The sequence below is a fragment of the Xyrauchen texanus genome, chromosome 14, assembly GCF_025860055.1.
Source record: "Xyrauchen texanus isolate HMW12.3.18 chromosome 14, RBS_HiC_50CHRs, whole genome shotgun sequence".
Taxonomy (NCBI): Eukaryota; Metazoa; Chordata; class Actinopteri; order Cypriniformes; family Catostomidae; genus Xyrauchen; species Xyrauchen texanus.
Window position 1 is genome coordinate 10109425 of NC_068289.1, and position 17235 is coordinate 10126659.

General features: G+C 38.3%; 1 protein-coding gene across 2 annotated transcripts in view; it reads right to left on the reverse strand.

Annotated features, from left to right (window-relative positions):
* The window catches only part of pard3bb (par-3 family cell polarity regulator beta b), a 463809-nt gene that overhangs the window by 98094 nt on the left and 348480 nt on the right, over positions 1-17235 (reverse strand). For both annotated transcript variants that reach the window (XM_052143015.1, XM_052143016.1), the window contains one exon: positions 1914-2030. In XM_052143015.1, coding sequence (XP_051998975.1) covers positions 1914-2030 — 117 coding nt within the window. The remainder of the gene's footprint in view (positions 1-1913; positions 2031-17235) is intronic.

The window sequence follows — 17235 nt, forward strand, 5'->3', positions numbered from 1 at the left end:
ATGACTAAACATACAACAGATTAAAGGAGCAGTACGTCATTATTCAGATAATCTCACCACTAATGACTGCTCTTTTTAAATCAGTGACATGTAATGGAAAATGTACATTCACCAGGTCATTGTCACAATATGCACACTGGGTGATCAGAACCTTTGAAGAGTGCCTCTGTGTCAACAATGTTTTAGACCCTTATGATATAGTTATATACTCTTTTAACTAATTGTGCTAATGATATCTGTGTAAGATTGTCGCCTCCAGAGAGTGCAGGCAGAAGAAACCGAATGTCCAATGACTATACAACTTAAAACTAACACAAAAGGTGTAACAGGTAGCTGACATGAAATACTGTTGTGGTGTGACATGCCTTTCCTAATTTTTGTACATGCCTTTGACATGCCTTTCCTAGTTTATGCATGCAGCTTTTATGACCTCATAGTAATTGACATACAACTAGAAATACTATTTGTACCTTTAAAAATTAATTTGCTACACTGCAGGACCATTTAAAATGAACTAGTGAAGTAACAAATTAAAGAAAAAAGCTCTGAAGGTTATTGCTTTAATCTCTGAAGGTGTTTTAAAAAGACTTCCTGTTTCAGTGGCATGCCCAAAATTAAAGGATTATAGCTACCAAAAACCAAACAAAACAAAAAAACATTTGGGTATCATTTTAAAGAAAACTTTTCAAATTTTTTTTAATGATTTAGATAAATTATGCTGGAATAACCACACACACACACACACACACACACACACACACACACACACACACACACACACACACACACACACACACACACACACACACACAAACATGATGCAAAAATTTTAGTTTTTCTTATTTTTTTTTTATTTGCCATTATATATCCATTCTGTGTCATTTGAACCATCATTGAGTCTGTGTCATGTACTTGGTGCCATCCACTGGTGACCATAAGCAATTAGAGTGAACAATCCTCTCTACCCATATTTGGATAACTTTCACCTCTGTTTGTAGCAATCTGAATCTTAATAAGATTGGTTTAGCGTTCCATGATGCTGGACAACATATTACATAATTTCCATTGAAGTCATCTGATTCAGGAAAGCAAACATATTTTTAGCCAGATAGCACATTATGTGCTCTATGCACATTGTGCTTTGTGTGGATTATCTAATGATCTATGCATTTGATTATGTTGAGTGGGAGTGCCCTCCTCTATTGGTATTTTATATTTTGTTTATTTTTTGGGAATTTTTAAGGGAAAACGTGACTAATAAGCAACACCTGTTTACAACTACATATACTTAGTTATTACTCCCTATACTTTTGTCTGTGAGTGAAATAAATAGGCTGCTTGTATTCTACTTTTTTCGAGATTTCAATGCCACGATACATGGCTATTTGAAAATATTGTTTAACCTTTTACAAAAATTATGAATGCATAATTAAAAAAAACAAATTCAAAGCATTTTTTCAGTTTTGGTTTTAATGCCTACATGCATTGTAAAGTACAGCTTCTAAGTGTTAAAATGATACCTATTTTGTGCTCAAGACTGTTGCTATTAATATTTTTTATAATATTTTTCTCGGCGGGCCAATCTGACATTATATTACATTTGTCATTCTAAAGAACAACATGGTAACGGCTTAAAGTTTGAGGGTAAAGTCCAAATGTTATGGTGTATTGACTCATTTATCATATTTACTCAAGTTCGGACGGCAAATCTTTGGATGTCTTTAAAAAAAATAGCATCATGTTAGCAGAAATTAGCCAAAGTTGTTTTATAGTTGTACAGAGGACATTTAAGGTAATACATTCAGTTAGGGTTGCCTGTGTAGGCAGTAGACAGCAAGGCAGCTCAATAGGTTTTGAAACAGAGCCATTATTTTGTGATAATGTAATGACATGTTTTAATACATGAATCCCACCTTTCTCTCTCTTCCTTCATCCTCTCCAACTCTTCCTCACTTAGAATTTCTGACATCTGCTTCTGTGCATTAACTTTTGTCTCCGTCTTGCTCTTCTCTTCTTTTTTCTTCCCAAATCTGAGAGATAGATAGATAGAGAGAGAGAGAGAGAGAGAGAGAGAGAGAGAGAGAGAGGGGAGGGTATAGAAAGATATCAATGTGTGATCATTGTTAACAAATCTCGTTTATCTAGGAAACAGCCTGAGTAATGTATGTGTGTGTGTGTGTGTGTGTACTCTGGGGAGTTCCTAAATTGCTGTATGGACCAGAGCGTGTCAGTAGAGATGTTCAGTTAACATGCATAATTTCTGGACCAGTGACTGAGTCCTGCGACCCTTACCCATTTTCTGAACACATAGAAGGTAATTTTCATGTGTGCTTGTGTCTCAAACCCACTGCCGCCCAGCCGATCACCACAGTACACAGCTTCAGCACACAGTATCAATGTCAAAGCGAGCAGAGGTCGTGGACACAGGATGCACAATCACACACATCAGAATACGTCTATAACCACACACACACACACACACACACACACGACCACGAGGACTTAAAAGCACATTGGGAATTGGGCATGCTAAATATGGAGAAAAAGGAAAAAAAAGAAAATCCCAGGAGATCAGCAGTTACAGAAATATTTAAATCAGCCCATCTGGCACCAGCAATCATGCCACGGTCCACATTTCTAATCCTGATGGTTGATGTGAACATTAACTGAAGCTCCTGACCCTTATCTGCATGATTTTATACACTGCACTGCTGCCACATGATTGGCTGATTAGATAATTGCATGGATGATTTTTGGTGCCAGATGGGCTGGTTTGAGTATATCTGCAACTGCTGATCTCCTGGTATTTTAGTCTCTAGAATTTACTCAGAAAGGAGCCAACAACCTCCCCCCCCTTCTCTGGATGGAAATGTCTTGTTGATGAGAAAGGTCAACAGAGAATGGCCAAACTGGTTCGAACTGACAAAGACTAAGGTAACTCTGTACAATTGTCATGAGAAAAATAGCATGTCAGAATGCTATTCTGAGATGCGGGTTGGCGTTGTTTTGGCGGCACGAGGGGGACCTACACAAAATAATGTAATCTTGTGGTTGATCGGTGTATACACACTCTCCACATACAGGGACGTGATCTGATCTAGATTAGCACATTTTAAACCCCACACATTTGCGCATAATGATCATTATGTGAAATATTCTCCCGTACATTCCGAGACAGAGGGGAGAATATGAGCTTTATAGAGTCCTACACAGTACTTTAGGTAGCACTCATTCCAGTCATAGTGTTACTTACATAACATAATCGCAGGCCCTGTAAGAGAGAAAAATACAAAGAACACTTTCTTACAAGAAAAGAAAGAAATATAAAGTGAGGGAAAGATATTGGTGGTATTTTGTATTTTTTTTAAAGGACAATGAATGAATGAATGAATAAATGAAACTAATGAATTAAGGAATGAATGAATTAACACAACTGAATGAAGAAACCAATGAATGAATGAAGGAAAAAGAAGCATTGAAAAACAAAAACATATGAATGAACAACTGAATGAACAAACCAATCACCAATCAACAAATGAAGGACCTATCAAACAAATGACGGAAGTAATGAATAAACGAACTAATGGATGAATGAACAAACAAATGTATCAACAAAATACAAAATGAAACTAAAATGAATAAAGCATCATTTCTTTTGTCTTGGATGCATATATAAGAAGCCATTGATGTAATGCAATGCATTCATAAACTAGAATTTAACACTAACACAAAATGACAGATGTTCAGATGTTGTGGGAAAGTCTGTTTCCAGAAGGCACACAGTGAATACATCTAAAAGAGTTGCAAAAAATAGGAGTGATTCAGCCATCCATGCCTTATCTAAATCCACAGATCTGTCCAGCACATTCTCCTCTTTCATTCAGTCTACACCTTGTTACTCAGCACTTTTGCAGGGGCTGATGATTCACTGCCCGCCAGCGCTTCAATATTTCCTCTAGTTTCTAAATAAAGTCCAACAAACAAACGCTATGTTGCCAAGTCACTGATTGCCACCGACCCTAGGAGAACACTGTTTCCCCAAACAAACTGAGAACTTTGGTTTACTAGATTCTGAAGGCAAATTGTTTTGATAAAACTTTTTAAGTTTATTGAGAGTACACAGAGAAAGCAACACATACAGACAAGATTAAATGGCTGAAAAAAGAACATAGATGTAACATGACAGACAGCTCTTTGACCACAGACAGGCTAGACACCTGCAAAAACCCATGCACACACAGAGTTCTTTTGAGTAATTTTTAGTCCTTTTAGCACAGTACCATACTTTCCATCGTCCACTCGGACACATCACAACACCACCCACATCTACTTGTTCTTAGAGCACTCCCTCTCTTTCCCACAGACATAAACATACAGTTGAATTCAGAAGTTTATATACACTTAGATTGAAGTCCGTAAAACTGTTTTTTAACCACTCCACACATTTAATATTAGTAAACTATAGTTTTGGCATTTAGGACATCTATTTCTAGAGGACATCTAGAGTGGTGGTGGCATAGTGGGCTAAAGCACATAACTGTTAATCAGAAGGTCACTGGTTCGATCCCCACAGCCACCACCATTGTGTCCTTGAGCAAGGCACTTAACTCCAGGTGGCTCCGGGGGGATTGTCCCTGCAATAAGTGCACTGTAAGTCGCTTTGTATAAAAGCGTCTGCCAAATGCATAAATGTAAATGTAAATGTAATCTACTTTGTGCATGACACTAGCAATTTTTCCAACAATTGTTTAAAGACAGATTGTTTCACTTTTAATTGACTATATCACAATTCCAGTGGGTCAGAAAAGTACATACATGTCAAGCCTTTAGACAATTAGCGAATTAGCTTCTGATTGGAGTTGTACTGAATTGGAGGTGTGCCTGTGGATTTATTTTAAGGCCAACATTCAAACTCAGTGCCTCTTTGCTTGACATCATGGGAAAATTAAAAGAAAACAGCCAAGACTCAGAAAAAAATTGAGGACCTCCACAAGTCTGGTTCATCATTGGGAGCAATTTCCAAACACCTGAAGATATAACGTTCATCTGTACAAACAATAGTACACAAGTATAAACCCCATGGGACCATGCAGCCATCATACCGCTCAGGAAGGAGACACATTCTGTCTCCTAGAGATGAACGCAGTTTGGTGAGAAAAGTGCAAATTAATCCCAGAACAACAGCAAAGGTCTTGTAAAGATGCTGGAGGAAACAGGTAGACAAGTATCTATATCCACAGTAAAACAAGTCCTATATCGCCATAACCTGAAAGGCTGCTCAGCAAGGAAGAAGCCAATGCTCCAAAACCACCATAAAAAAGCCAGACTACAGTTTAAAAGTGCACATGGGGACAACAATCTTACTTTCTGGAGAAATGTCCTCTGAACTGATGAAATAAAATTTAACAGTTTAGCCATAATGACCATCATTACATATATTTGGAGGAAAAAGGGTGAGGCTTGCAAGCTGAAGAACACCATCACAACCGTGAAGCAGCATCATGTTGTGGGGGTGCTTTGCTGCAGGAGGGACTGGTGCACTTCACAAAATAGATGGTATCATGAGGAAGGGAAATTACGTGGATACATTGAAGCAACATCTCAAGACATCTGCCATGAAGTTAAAGCTCGGTCACAAATGGGTCTTCAAAATTGACAATGACCCCAAGCATACCTCCAAAGTTGAGGCAAAATGGCTTAAGGACAACAAAGTCAAGGTATTGTAGTGGCAATCACAAAGCCCTGACCGAGCAAGGAGGCCTAAAAACCTGACTCAGTTACACCAGTTCTGTCTGGAGGAATGTGCCAAAATTGTGGAAGGCTACCCAAAATGTTTGACCCCAGTTAAACAATTTAAAGGCAATCCTACCAAACATTAACAAAGTGTATGTAATCTTCTGACCCACTGGGAATGTGATGAAAGAAATAAAATCTGAAATATATAATTCTATCTACTATTATTCTGACAATTCACATTCTTAAAATAAAGTAGTGATCCTAACTGAACTAAGACAGGGAAAACTCTGTCTTAGGTCAGGAAAAACACATGTCAAAAATTGTGAAAAAATTAGTTTGAATGTATTTGGCTAAGGTGTATGCAAACTTCTGACTTGTAAAAAAAGATGTTTGGAATTAAATGAAAAAGGAAGCATTGAACACAGAGTCATGTATGAGAAACACCACTCATGCTCGCCTGCTATGGAGTTAATGGCTTATTCCAGAGCTCAACAATAGGGATTTGTGTCTGTTAGTTCCGATTCTTACTTATCTTGTCACAATTATGATACATAGCTATTTGAACATATTGTGTTTAGAGATAATATACTGTACAAAGCAATTTCACTTGAGTATAATTCTGCTGTTCTAAATAGAAAAATGACAAAACAAGAGGTTAATATAAATTACTATATAAATTACACAATATGGCCAGTTATTTTGTCTATTTTTTCTCCACAAATTAAAATAGCTCCAAACTAAGCCAAAGCAGGATCAACCATTGGGTGTTCCAGGTGCGGTTTTATTAAATACAATATATGGGCAGAAGTTTGTTGGCACCCTCTTTTAATTAACAAATTTAGCTATTCCATTAATTTCAGTGAAGACAAATCTTAAAGGATTAGTGTGGCAGCGGGGGCGTGGTCAAGCGCCCGTCCGGGAGAGAAAAGCGGTAAGGGCGCTCACACCTGAGCTAAAATGATGACTAACACCTGTGTCTAATTTCAGTAACATGAGGAGAGCGGCATAAAAGGGCAGCAGTGACGGAGCATGGGAGCCCCGACAACCCGTCCAAGGAAAAAACCCCACAACACCGTTATTGTGTATAGTAAACAAGAGAAATAAAAAGCTTACCCCTTAAGCTGACACCTGTTTCCGTCCCTTCCTTTGGCGGTTGTCACATTTAGTTCACCCAAAAATAAAAATTCAGTCATTGTTTACTCACCGCTGTGTTGATATAACCCTATATATAACTTCTTAACACAAAGGGAGAAATTGTGAAAAACAATTGTGCTCAGTGATGTCATACAGTGGCAGTTTATGGTGACTAAATGTTCAAGCTTCAAAAGCTTGGTGAGAAACAAACTGAACTCTATTGAATTATTTCGTGAAAATCTTCAATGACAGTTGATCTTGATACTTGTTCATGATAGGGCACAAGAGCAACAGTTCATGCAGCCCTCACATGACATATGTGAGAAAACTCATTTTGTTTAAAAATAGTTCTGCCACAAAACAGAGAACAGAACTTACTAAATATGTCTGAAGAGTTTGTAGTCAAAGAATGTATTTCTATGCCCACCCTTATTTTTTTTTTTAACGGAGTGCTCGAAATCAAACAGAAACATAGAGGAGGCTACAGGCAGCCAGAGTCAACTTATTTTCTAACCTGATGCAAATGACACGCAATGAAAGGTTTTTGTCCTAACAAGCAGTGACGAGCGATGGTACATTCTATCGATCGCTTGTTTTCTATTTTGAGCTGGTAACTCCGTCCACTGTGAACTGGCACTGGTACAAACATGAAGAAATAAGGCTGGGCATAGAGCTGCATAAATTCTTTGATTACAAACTCTTCAGACATGTTTAGAAAGTTCTGTTCACTGTTTTGTGTGAAGCTGTGTTGTGTTCTGTTGTTGCTATCGCTGTGGCGAACCTGTTTTTAAACAAAATGAGCTTTCAATTGAACACCCCAATGTCGCGAGGGGGCTGTGTGAACTGTTGTTCTATCAGGAAGCCACGCAGACTTTTAAAATGACATTTATGTGATGAATATAAAACAGAAATGTAATGTATCTCTTTGGAGTAAGCCCCGTCTGGCAGTCCGAAGAAGTTGTACTCGGAACCATCATATTCTGCCAGAGATAGGAGGCAGAGGCGAGGAAAAAGTTGTATATGTTATAACAACCCAGGGTTGCGTTAACAATGACAGCATTTTCATTTTTGGGTGAACTATCCCTTTAATTCTGCAGCATACACTGGCATTCAAAAGAATTGTGCACTTCCAACTTTGTGGTAACAGTTTTGGGAAAGCCCTCTTATCTTCTAGCATGACAATGCAGCGGTGCATAAATAAATTATGTGGTCCATGACAAAGCGAGGTCCATAAAGAAATAATGTACTGCATCTGTTGCGAAAGAACTTGAATGGTCTGCACAGAGTCCAGACCTGAACCCAATTGACCATCTTTGGGATGAACTGGATGCTGACTGTGATCCAGACCCTATCACCCAACATCAATGTCTGACCTCACTGATGCTCTTGCATCTGATTGGGAGCAAATTCATAGAGCTATATTCCAACATCAAGTTGAAAGACTTTACAGAAAAGTGGAAGATGATATATCAACAAACAGTGGGATTAATGCCTATGGTTTTGAAAGTAAATGTTCAACAACAACATTTGAATTCAAACACTGTACATAATCATCAGATATAGGATGTGGAATAATGCGGCACTGGCCTGATAGGGAAAATGACATCTCTCTGTCAAGTATCCTGAAACCCTGTATACTGCAGGTTGTTCAGAAAAAAACAGGGAAAAAATGATATGTGTACACCAGTAAAGAAGTTATGTATGAACAAGCATGCATTATGCTAAATGTGAATGAATAGAGGAGAAAGGACAAGCTATCCCACTGTTTCTCCCACACAAACACTTTTCATGTATGTCCTCTGGCTGCGTATTTGTGTGTGGATGCAACACACTCATAACTTAATTACTGTATTTATCTTATTAGAGTGCAGCTATTTAATGTTAGTGCTTTGGCATGCGGTTCCCGCATATCCATTCTGCTGTCTCATTAACATCAGGCCCTATGAGACCTGAACGCTAAAATTCGCACTTACATTAACACGCAACATGCTGCTAATGCATTTTGACACAACATATATCAATAGAATTCATGTAAATAATTCATGGCAATAAAAAGTCTTCACTGCAATGCCTGTGAACAACTGCTAGATGACTCCATGTTATTTTAGAATATAACAAGCTAAAGATTAGTTTAATATAATACAATATGATTGGTTTGATATTAAGACAGGTTGCTTTCATCTAGAGCACAAAGCAGAGATGTCTGCATAGGCTGATATCCACGGTTATTTAATTATATACATCGGAAGACAATCCAGCTAGTCTTGCAAAGCCAAACTTTTGACTGTCGGCATAACGTCTGGTCCACAATGCAGCCATGCAACCACAATAGCTTCCAGCAGTCTTCTGGGAAAGCTTTCCACTAGATGTTGGAACATGGCTGTGGGGATTTGCTCTAATTCAGACAGTGAGTTCAGGCACTGATGTTGGGTGATGGACACTGATTTATAGTCAGCACTCCAATTAATCCCAAAGGTGATCTGAGTGGCTCAGGTCTGGGTTTTGTGCTGGTCAGTCTAGATTTTCTACACCAGACTCCATGTAAAAACCATGTCTTTCTAGAACAGAAAAGCACCCACCCCCAAACTTAATTGAACGTGACGTCTAAAGTTAATGCGCACTTCAGAATATTTTCATATAAAGTACTGTACAAATGTGCATTTGTCATAAAATGGTTATTAATATCTTCATCTTTAGTGTGTCAATACAAAATATAAATTTTAGACTCCCAAAAATTACTTTTGCAAATATAAAAGAACAGAAAAGAAGAATAGGGAACCCTGCAACAGATGGCATGACTCCAACAGAGCCCCAACTGAACATTGTGTCAGTCTGGGTTTACAGGAAGAGATGGAAGAAATGGAGACAGCCTAAATAGATTGAAGAACTGTGGCAAATACTCCAAGATGCTTGGAACATCTTATCTGCCAACAACCAAAAAAAAAAAACTCTGTCCAGGTGTACCTATGAGAATTGATGCTGTTTTGAAGGCAAAGGTGGTGACACCAAATTTTGATTTAGCTTGTTTTAAATTCACTGGACTTAGTATGACGTTAATTGATAAATGAAAAATATTTGATTTTTTGCCTAAAACAAGTGCCTAAAACTTTGCAGAGCACTGTATAGTACAGTTAGTAGGTCATCAGGGTGTTTCTCACCTACTGTTTTAGTAAAACTGCTCACTTAAACATTAAGGGGCCATGTTGCGTAAAGCCAGCCAACCAGAATGGAGCTTGAGAAAGCTCATGTCTTCATACTGGATGTGCAATATTTATGAGATGCTCTGTGAACGGTCTGTGATCTAAGGCTAAGACCAGACTGATGTTCCTGATTATAAGTGATTGCAGGAGAGACAGGCGTATCATTGAACACAATCTCTGACTTGATGTTAAAGGGCAGAGTGGTCGCTGTCAAAGGACAAGCCCAGCTGAGCTTAAACCAGCACATGGTTAAATAAAGGCAATAATTAGACTGTCATAGGAGACTCTTCCACTGGATTCAGCTGTTCAGAGACCTTTCAAACACAGCCTGTCAGTTAACCATGCACAGTACTTAGTGGGGGAGTGGTACTGGTATGAGAGAAAGTTAAACCCCATGCTGAAATCTACAGAGTCGACGCTGGTTCACTGGTCTCTTGCTTGTTTTAGAGGGCTTTTGAGCACTTTCCAACTGGTCGGGGTTAGAGCTAGTTAACTAGCTAAACAGCAGCTTGCCCGGGAAGTGAGATCAGCTACAAAAATGCCTGTATTTTTAATGGTAAAATAATTTAAATGTGCTACAGTGTTAAAAAAATTAATAAAAAATAAATTCATTGGTAAACGGTACATATACGGTCATTTTTTACTAATATATTTAATGAGACAATACATGTAATTTTATGGTAAAATATTGTTTAAAAAAATGTACTGTATAATTAATGGTAAAAAGATTACGTTAACAAGAGATCATATGTAAACTACTGTTAAAATTGTGGAGAAAAACAATAATCAGACCTTCCCAGAAGTCAAATTTCATAATATTTTATGGGAATAGACATGTTTCTTCTTATTTGTAATATCAGTTATGCGCACTGGGGTGTCCTGTGTTCTATTTAATGTAGTTTAGTTATTGTTTATTGCACTATATTAGTGTCACATGTGTTTACCCTCATGGTGTTTTTTGTCTGTGTGAGTAACACTGAGCACTGTCTCAGAATCAGAATGAGCTTTATTGCCAAGTATGCTTACACACACACACAATGAATTTGTCTTGGTGAAAGAAACTTCCAGTGCAAAGAGAATGCAACCATATATACATACGTACAAACATATACATCTAAACATACAGTACTGTGCAAAAGTTTTAGGCACATCAGATGTTTCACAAAAGCATTTGTCTTAAGACGGTTATTTATATCTTTAGCTTTAGTGCATCAAAAGGAAATATAAATGTTAGACTCCCAAACATTACTTTTGCAAATAGAAAAGATTAAAACAGAAGAACAGGGAGCTCTGCAAAAGATAGCTTTGAATCCACAGAGCCCCCCACTGAACATAGAGTCAAACTGGGATTACAAAAATTGACAGAAGCGATTGAGACAGCTTAAACAGATAGAAGAACTGTTGTGAATTCTCCAAGAAGCTTGGAACATCCTATCAGCCAACAACCAAAAAAACTGTGTCCAGATGTACCTATAGGAGAATTGGGGCTGTTTTAAAGGTAAAGGTGGTCACACCAAATATTGATTTTGGTTTTTTAAGTTTACCAGACTTTGCATGCCATTAAGTGATAAATGAAAAATATTTATGGCATTATTTTTGAAGACGTCCTCACTATGCATTGTGTGCTAAGTGATGTAATGCATTGAAGAAGAGGTAGGATATGTTAAAAATGTATATAAATAAAATATAGATATAATGGATAGACTGAATATTGCACATGGTTGTGTTGACAAAAAGGAAAGTATTTGGGGGCAGTTTTAACTCTTCATGAGGTGGATAGCCTGAAGGGAAAAAAAAACTGTTCCTGTGCCTGAATGTTCTGGTGCTCAGTGCTCTGTAGCACTGGCCAGAGAGCAACAGTTAAAAAAGGAAGTAAGCTGGGTGCAGATAGGTAGACGTACAGTCACTTAAATGGGTTTTACAGTTGTTTAAAGTGTTTTCGGAATTGAAAACATATCTTTACAAGAACATTCAGTAGACAAAAAAACTCTACTTTTAAAATTAGACATGATCTAGGAGCTTTTTGATAGCTTTTTACAGTGCATGTCATTGAAGAGATGTTAAGTCTATCCTGTCAAGTTTTCATTCCTGTCAAAAATCAAAGATGGTGCTAATGTGAATAAGGTCTATTTGCTAATGGATCATTCAGATGAATTTATCAACCAGTTTGCCTGATTCATTAAAGATTCAACCACTAAAGGGACATCACTATGGTTTGCGGGAGAGCATAACTAGGAAAATGTATACTAACTATAGAAATTTCAATGACTTTAAGATTGTAATCATTTTATAGATTTTTCTTGGCCTGGAAAACAAAGTTTGCTGATATCCTGATATAAATCCCCCCCAAACAAACAAGAAAAAATTATCACATTTGAAAGGATTCTGCAATACAAGTTTTTATTGAAGCATGCCGCTAAATATTGTCCTAACAATCTGTGACAATTCAAGCATTGTTAAACTGATTTAGGACACTAATAGTTTATAAAAACTAAGAGTTAATTTGCCAGCAGAGGAGACCAAAGCTGCTGATTTTTCCACAGTGTTAAATTTATCACTTGGCAGTAAACTCTACAGGGGGCTGGAAGCCTGCAGAGAAGCCAAACTGTGCTGAACATTACCAAGAAATACATCACGGCTCTCTCCCTCTATGTCCCAAACACTCATTTTCACCATGTTTAATTAAACAACTACCTCTTACAGAAAAAATTTTTAGCTTCTTACTCTCACATTTGCCCGTTAATTCACTCTTTGCTCTCCGCACTGCAGGCAAATCCAAATCCTCTCAGGATAACTTTTCCCTGCAGGCTGGAGGAAAAGATGATGGGAACAGACTCGAGTTCAAGGTTCAATCTTTTCTTCAGAAGAGATGGGATGAGTGAAAAAGGTTATTTAGCAGATTTTCACACTCTGATTGTATTTAACACACACACACACACACACACGCACACACACACACACAGCTTTACCCTTATGAGGACTCTCCATAGACAATGGTTTTTATACAGTAGGAACTATAGGTTCTATCCCCTAACCCTCACAAAAATGTTTTGTCAAGATTTGAATTATGGGGACACTAGAAATGTCCTCATAAACCACATTTATAGCATAATATCCTTGTAATTACCTGTTTGTAAACTTAATATTTTTTCTTGTAAACCACCCAAACCCCGCCCACACACACACACACACACACACACACACGCACGCACACACTCCCTGACACCACACAAAACAGGGACGTTTAAAGAAAATCCTGAGAGATGAATGGAGAGAGCTTCAAACAAAGCGTAAACAGAAGAAGAGGAAGGGGTTAAGATTCAAATATCTACTGTACACAAAACTGAAAAACTCACACCAAAACACTCAAAATGCATACAAACACAATGAGCTCACACACACACACACAAACACATGCGTGCACACGCACACACACGTGCACATGCATGCACACACACACAGCTTCAATGTGCTGATAAAAGGAAACATACTGGGCCCGTCTGTGTGAGATCTGAATATTATGGCATGTGGGGTGAGAGGCAGTTCACATCAATCCAAAAAGGAAAGACAAAGACAGCAAAAAAAAAACATGAAAAGCTCAAAACGCTTAAGGGCAAAACTCTACAGGCCACTTGATATTCATTATACCATGTACTACAGTGAAAATAATAATTACTGATAGAAATGTTTTAGTGAATTTTCACACCTGGCACGTTTTCTCCCTTGGTTCGTTTAATTTAGGCATATATGAAAACGGCAATCACACTCGGAGCCACACCAAAACAATCAGTCCGAGACCTCCTGAACGAGGTGGTCTCAGACCGATTGCAAACAATCTCTGGAGTGTTTCGCTTGTGGTGAGAATGAAAACCGACCCAACAAACCAAACAATATCCCTATAAAAACCATGAACATAACTGAGGGACCTTTGGAGAAGACATCTGCAGATCAGCACTTCTCTGTAACTCATCATCAAAACGTGGAAATAGCCTTTTGGCAACTATATTAGATATAATTGCATGTTTAAAATAAGAGCTGTTTAATAATTCTTGAGGTCATTTTAGTACAATTCTTTCTCTCTTTTGGATAGTGGCAGAACACAGGTAGGATGGTATTAGCAACTTTTTTGACAAATAAATTGTTTTTTTTTTACGTGGCTTTACTCTGACCCATGAAGACCCATGAAGGTGTGCTGTGGTATCTGGCACCAAGATATTAGCAGCAGATCCTTAAAGTCCTGTAAATTGTAAGGTGGAGCCACAGTGCATTGGATTTGTTAGTGTAGAACCTCCCAGATATGCTCAATCGGATTGAGATCTGGGGAATTTTGAGGCCAGGGCAACACATTGAACTCTTCATAATTTTCCCCAAACCATTCCTGAACAATGTCTGCAGTGTGGCAGGGTGCATTATCCTGCTGAAAGAGGCCACTCCCATCAGGGAATACCATTGCCATGAAGGGGTGTACCTGGTTTTGCATGTTTAGGTAGGTGCCCAAGTCATATTGACATCCATATGAATGACCTTACTAAGGGTTTCTGAGCAGAACATTGCTCAGAGCATCACACTCTCTCCAACTGCTTATCGTCTTCCTACAGTGCATCCTGATGCCATCACTTCCCCAGGTAAACGGCGCACAAGTACGTAGCCACCTATGTTACTGTATGTAAAAGAAAATGGGACTCATCGGACCAGGTGACCTTCTTTCACTGCTCCAATGTCCAGTTCCGATGCTTGCATGCCCACTGTAGGTGCATTCAACGGTGGATAGTCCTCACTTGAGGAACCAGCCAGATGAAGTGAGTTGGGGGAACGTGAGGGATAAAACCTATTGCTTTTTTCAATCATCCCTGCTTGATATTTGGAATGAACCCAGCGCTATGACTGGTCAAACTCTTCTTCTTCTTCTTCTTTTGCTTTTCAGCAGACTAGACGCAGCTACCATTTGCTGTAAGACTTGAGTACTGCACGTACACAATTGAACACAAAGGCGTCAACAGCTTTTTGCGTAGTTTAGAGGGACAAATCGTACCAGCGTAGTTTGATGTCAAAATACAAAATGCATACAGGTTGGCAAGTCTGTCAGTGTATACAGTATATATTTTTGTTGTATGGAAAACAGCAGCATCAACAATCTTCAAAAAATGTTCTTTTGTATTCTCTGTGTAGGTAAAAAAAAAACATACAGGTTTGCAATGACATGAGGGCATGAGACACAAAAGTAAATGACAGAATTTCCATTTTTAGCTAAACGTTCACTTTAAGACATCAATTGTTTTGATTTCTTGTAAGTGCTTGTGAACAGTAGTTGTTTTTCAGGACACCTGCAGACCAGAGCTGCATCTATTTTAATTATCTCTGCCTACTGCTTTTCCATATTCATTATGCTCTATTCCACCGAGACAAACACAAATCCACACACACTCTCAAGTACACACTTTCAAACACACAACAACACATACGCACACAAGCAAAGAAAACACAAGTCAAAAGAAACTGCAAAATGTATGAGTCTCTGTAGAAAAGTCACATTTTTAAGGACAAGAGCATATTGGGAAACTTAAATGTTTTTGTTTTTTTTCCTCGCTCTTTTGTTTTCCAGACCATTACTTCAGCAGCAGTGTTACATTGCAGCAGGATTCAAGACCCAAATAAGATTAGCTCTGGCTGAAGTGATGTCGCCGTTCTGACCTTTTCGAATGTCTGCCGTTCCCAACAGGGCACCTCTGAATTAATGAGACTTCGTTACCACAGCAGCTTAATATGTGCCAGTTGTAGAAACTGAATGAGCCAATCAGGACGAAGCAATGCTAAGTACCATCTAGCTGGCTTAAAAAATATCTACTTTAGCCAACAAAGATTCCTGACACATCAAGCTGTTAATGCTCTAAAAGTGCAAATGGGTATTAGGCTATTAAGAAACTGGCATTTAATAATTAAAATATGAATAAATAAAAATCATACATATCAATACAATGGATAAATGATAAGGAGTCTCTGAATGAGGCCAGACATTCTGATTGGCAGCGAAGCATGCTTCTGATGGAGACTGGCTTTTCAAATGGCCAATTAGCAGCTGATTCTGATGAATTCATTAGCATGTTCTCAGGTAATTAGACGAAGCGGCTGAGTGAATACTAAATATTCAACAGGAGAGAAGACACTGCCACACAGTTCGACATGTTCCTCTGAAGACTTTCATTAGCATAAATACACACACTTTAGCAACCTTCTGAAGAGAGACTATTTCATACTCAGATATATCAAATTCACACCTCCAAAATAGCCTTTCCATTTCAGGAAGAATGCAAGAGAAATATAAACAAAAAGTCTTCTATTAACATATATAAAATATTTTTGGTCAGTAACACATTTCTCACTGGTGAATACGATCTTTAAATACACCATGGAATGTTTTGAGGAGTTCAGCTTTCAAATCCCATTTCCATTTAGCCAATAGCCCTTTAGTTTACATCACAGCCTGACAAAACCTCCCTTTAGCTTGTTCCATGCACTAAAGCAATCAAGACACTTTCAAAATGAATAAATCAATTGATTGTTGGGACAGGAATAAAAAAAAATTGCTTAAATGCAATGAAAGACACACATATAAAAGATGGTTTGCTACTTTGTCTGGCATCGCATCATCCAGGTGGATTCTGCACACTGGTGGTGGGTGAGGAGGGTCCCCTGTTCTGTATATAAAGCGATCTGAGTGTAGTGTCAGAAAAGAGCTATATAAATATACCATTCGTTTATTCATTCAATCATACTTGCTATTGGCTTGTCTGAGAAAAATGACTATGTTTTACCAGAACAGAAAGACCTAGGATGATTTGCTATGTTTAGCTGGTTTAAGATGGTTAAGCTTGTGTTCCAAGCTGGCCAGACTAGTATTAAGATAATCTGTCTGGTCAGCCAGTTGGTCTCCCAAACTGACCAGTATATTTGCCATAAAACCCCTCTAAAAATCATCCAACTAGACCAGCCTGCACAGTGAAAAACAACTTGTTGGCCAGCTAAAGGCCAAAGTATATTTCGGCTGTGCGCATTGTGGGTCCCTCCACGCAAAGTATGTGTGACGCAAATTGCATCCCCAGCACAGACGCGTGGTTTGACCGCGTGCTGCCTAGATTTTCTTGACTTGCGCAAGCGGTCCTCAGCT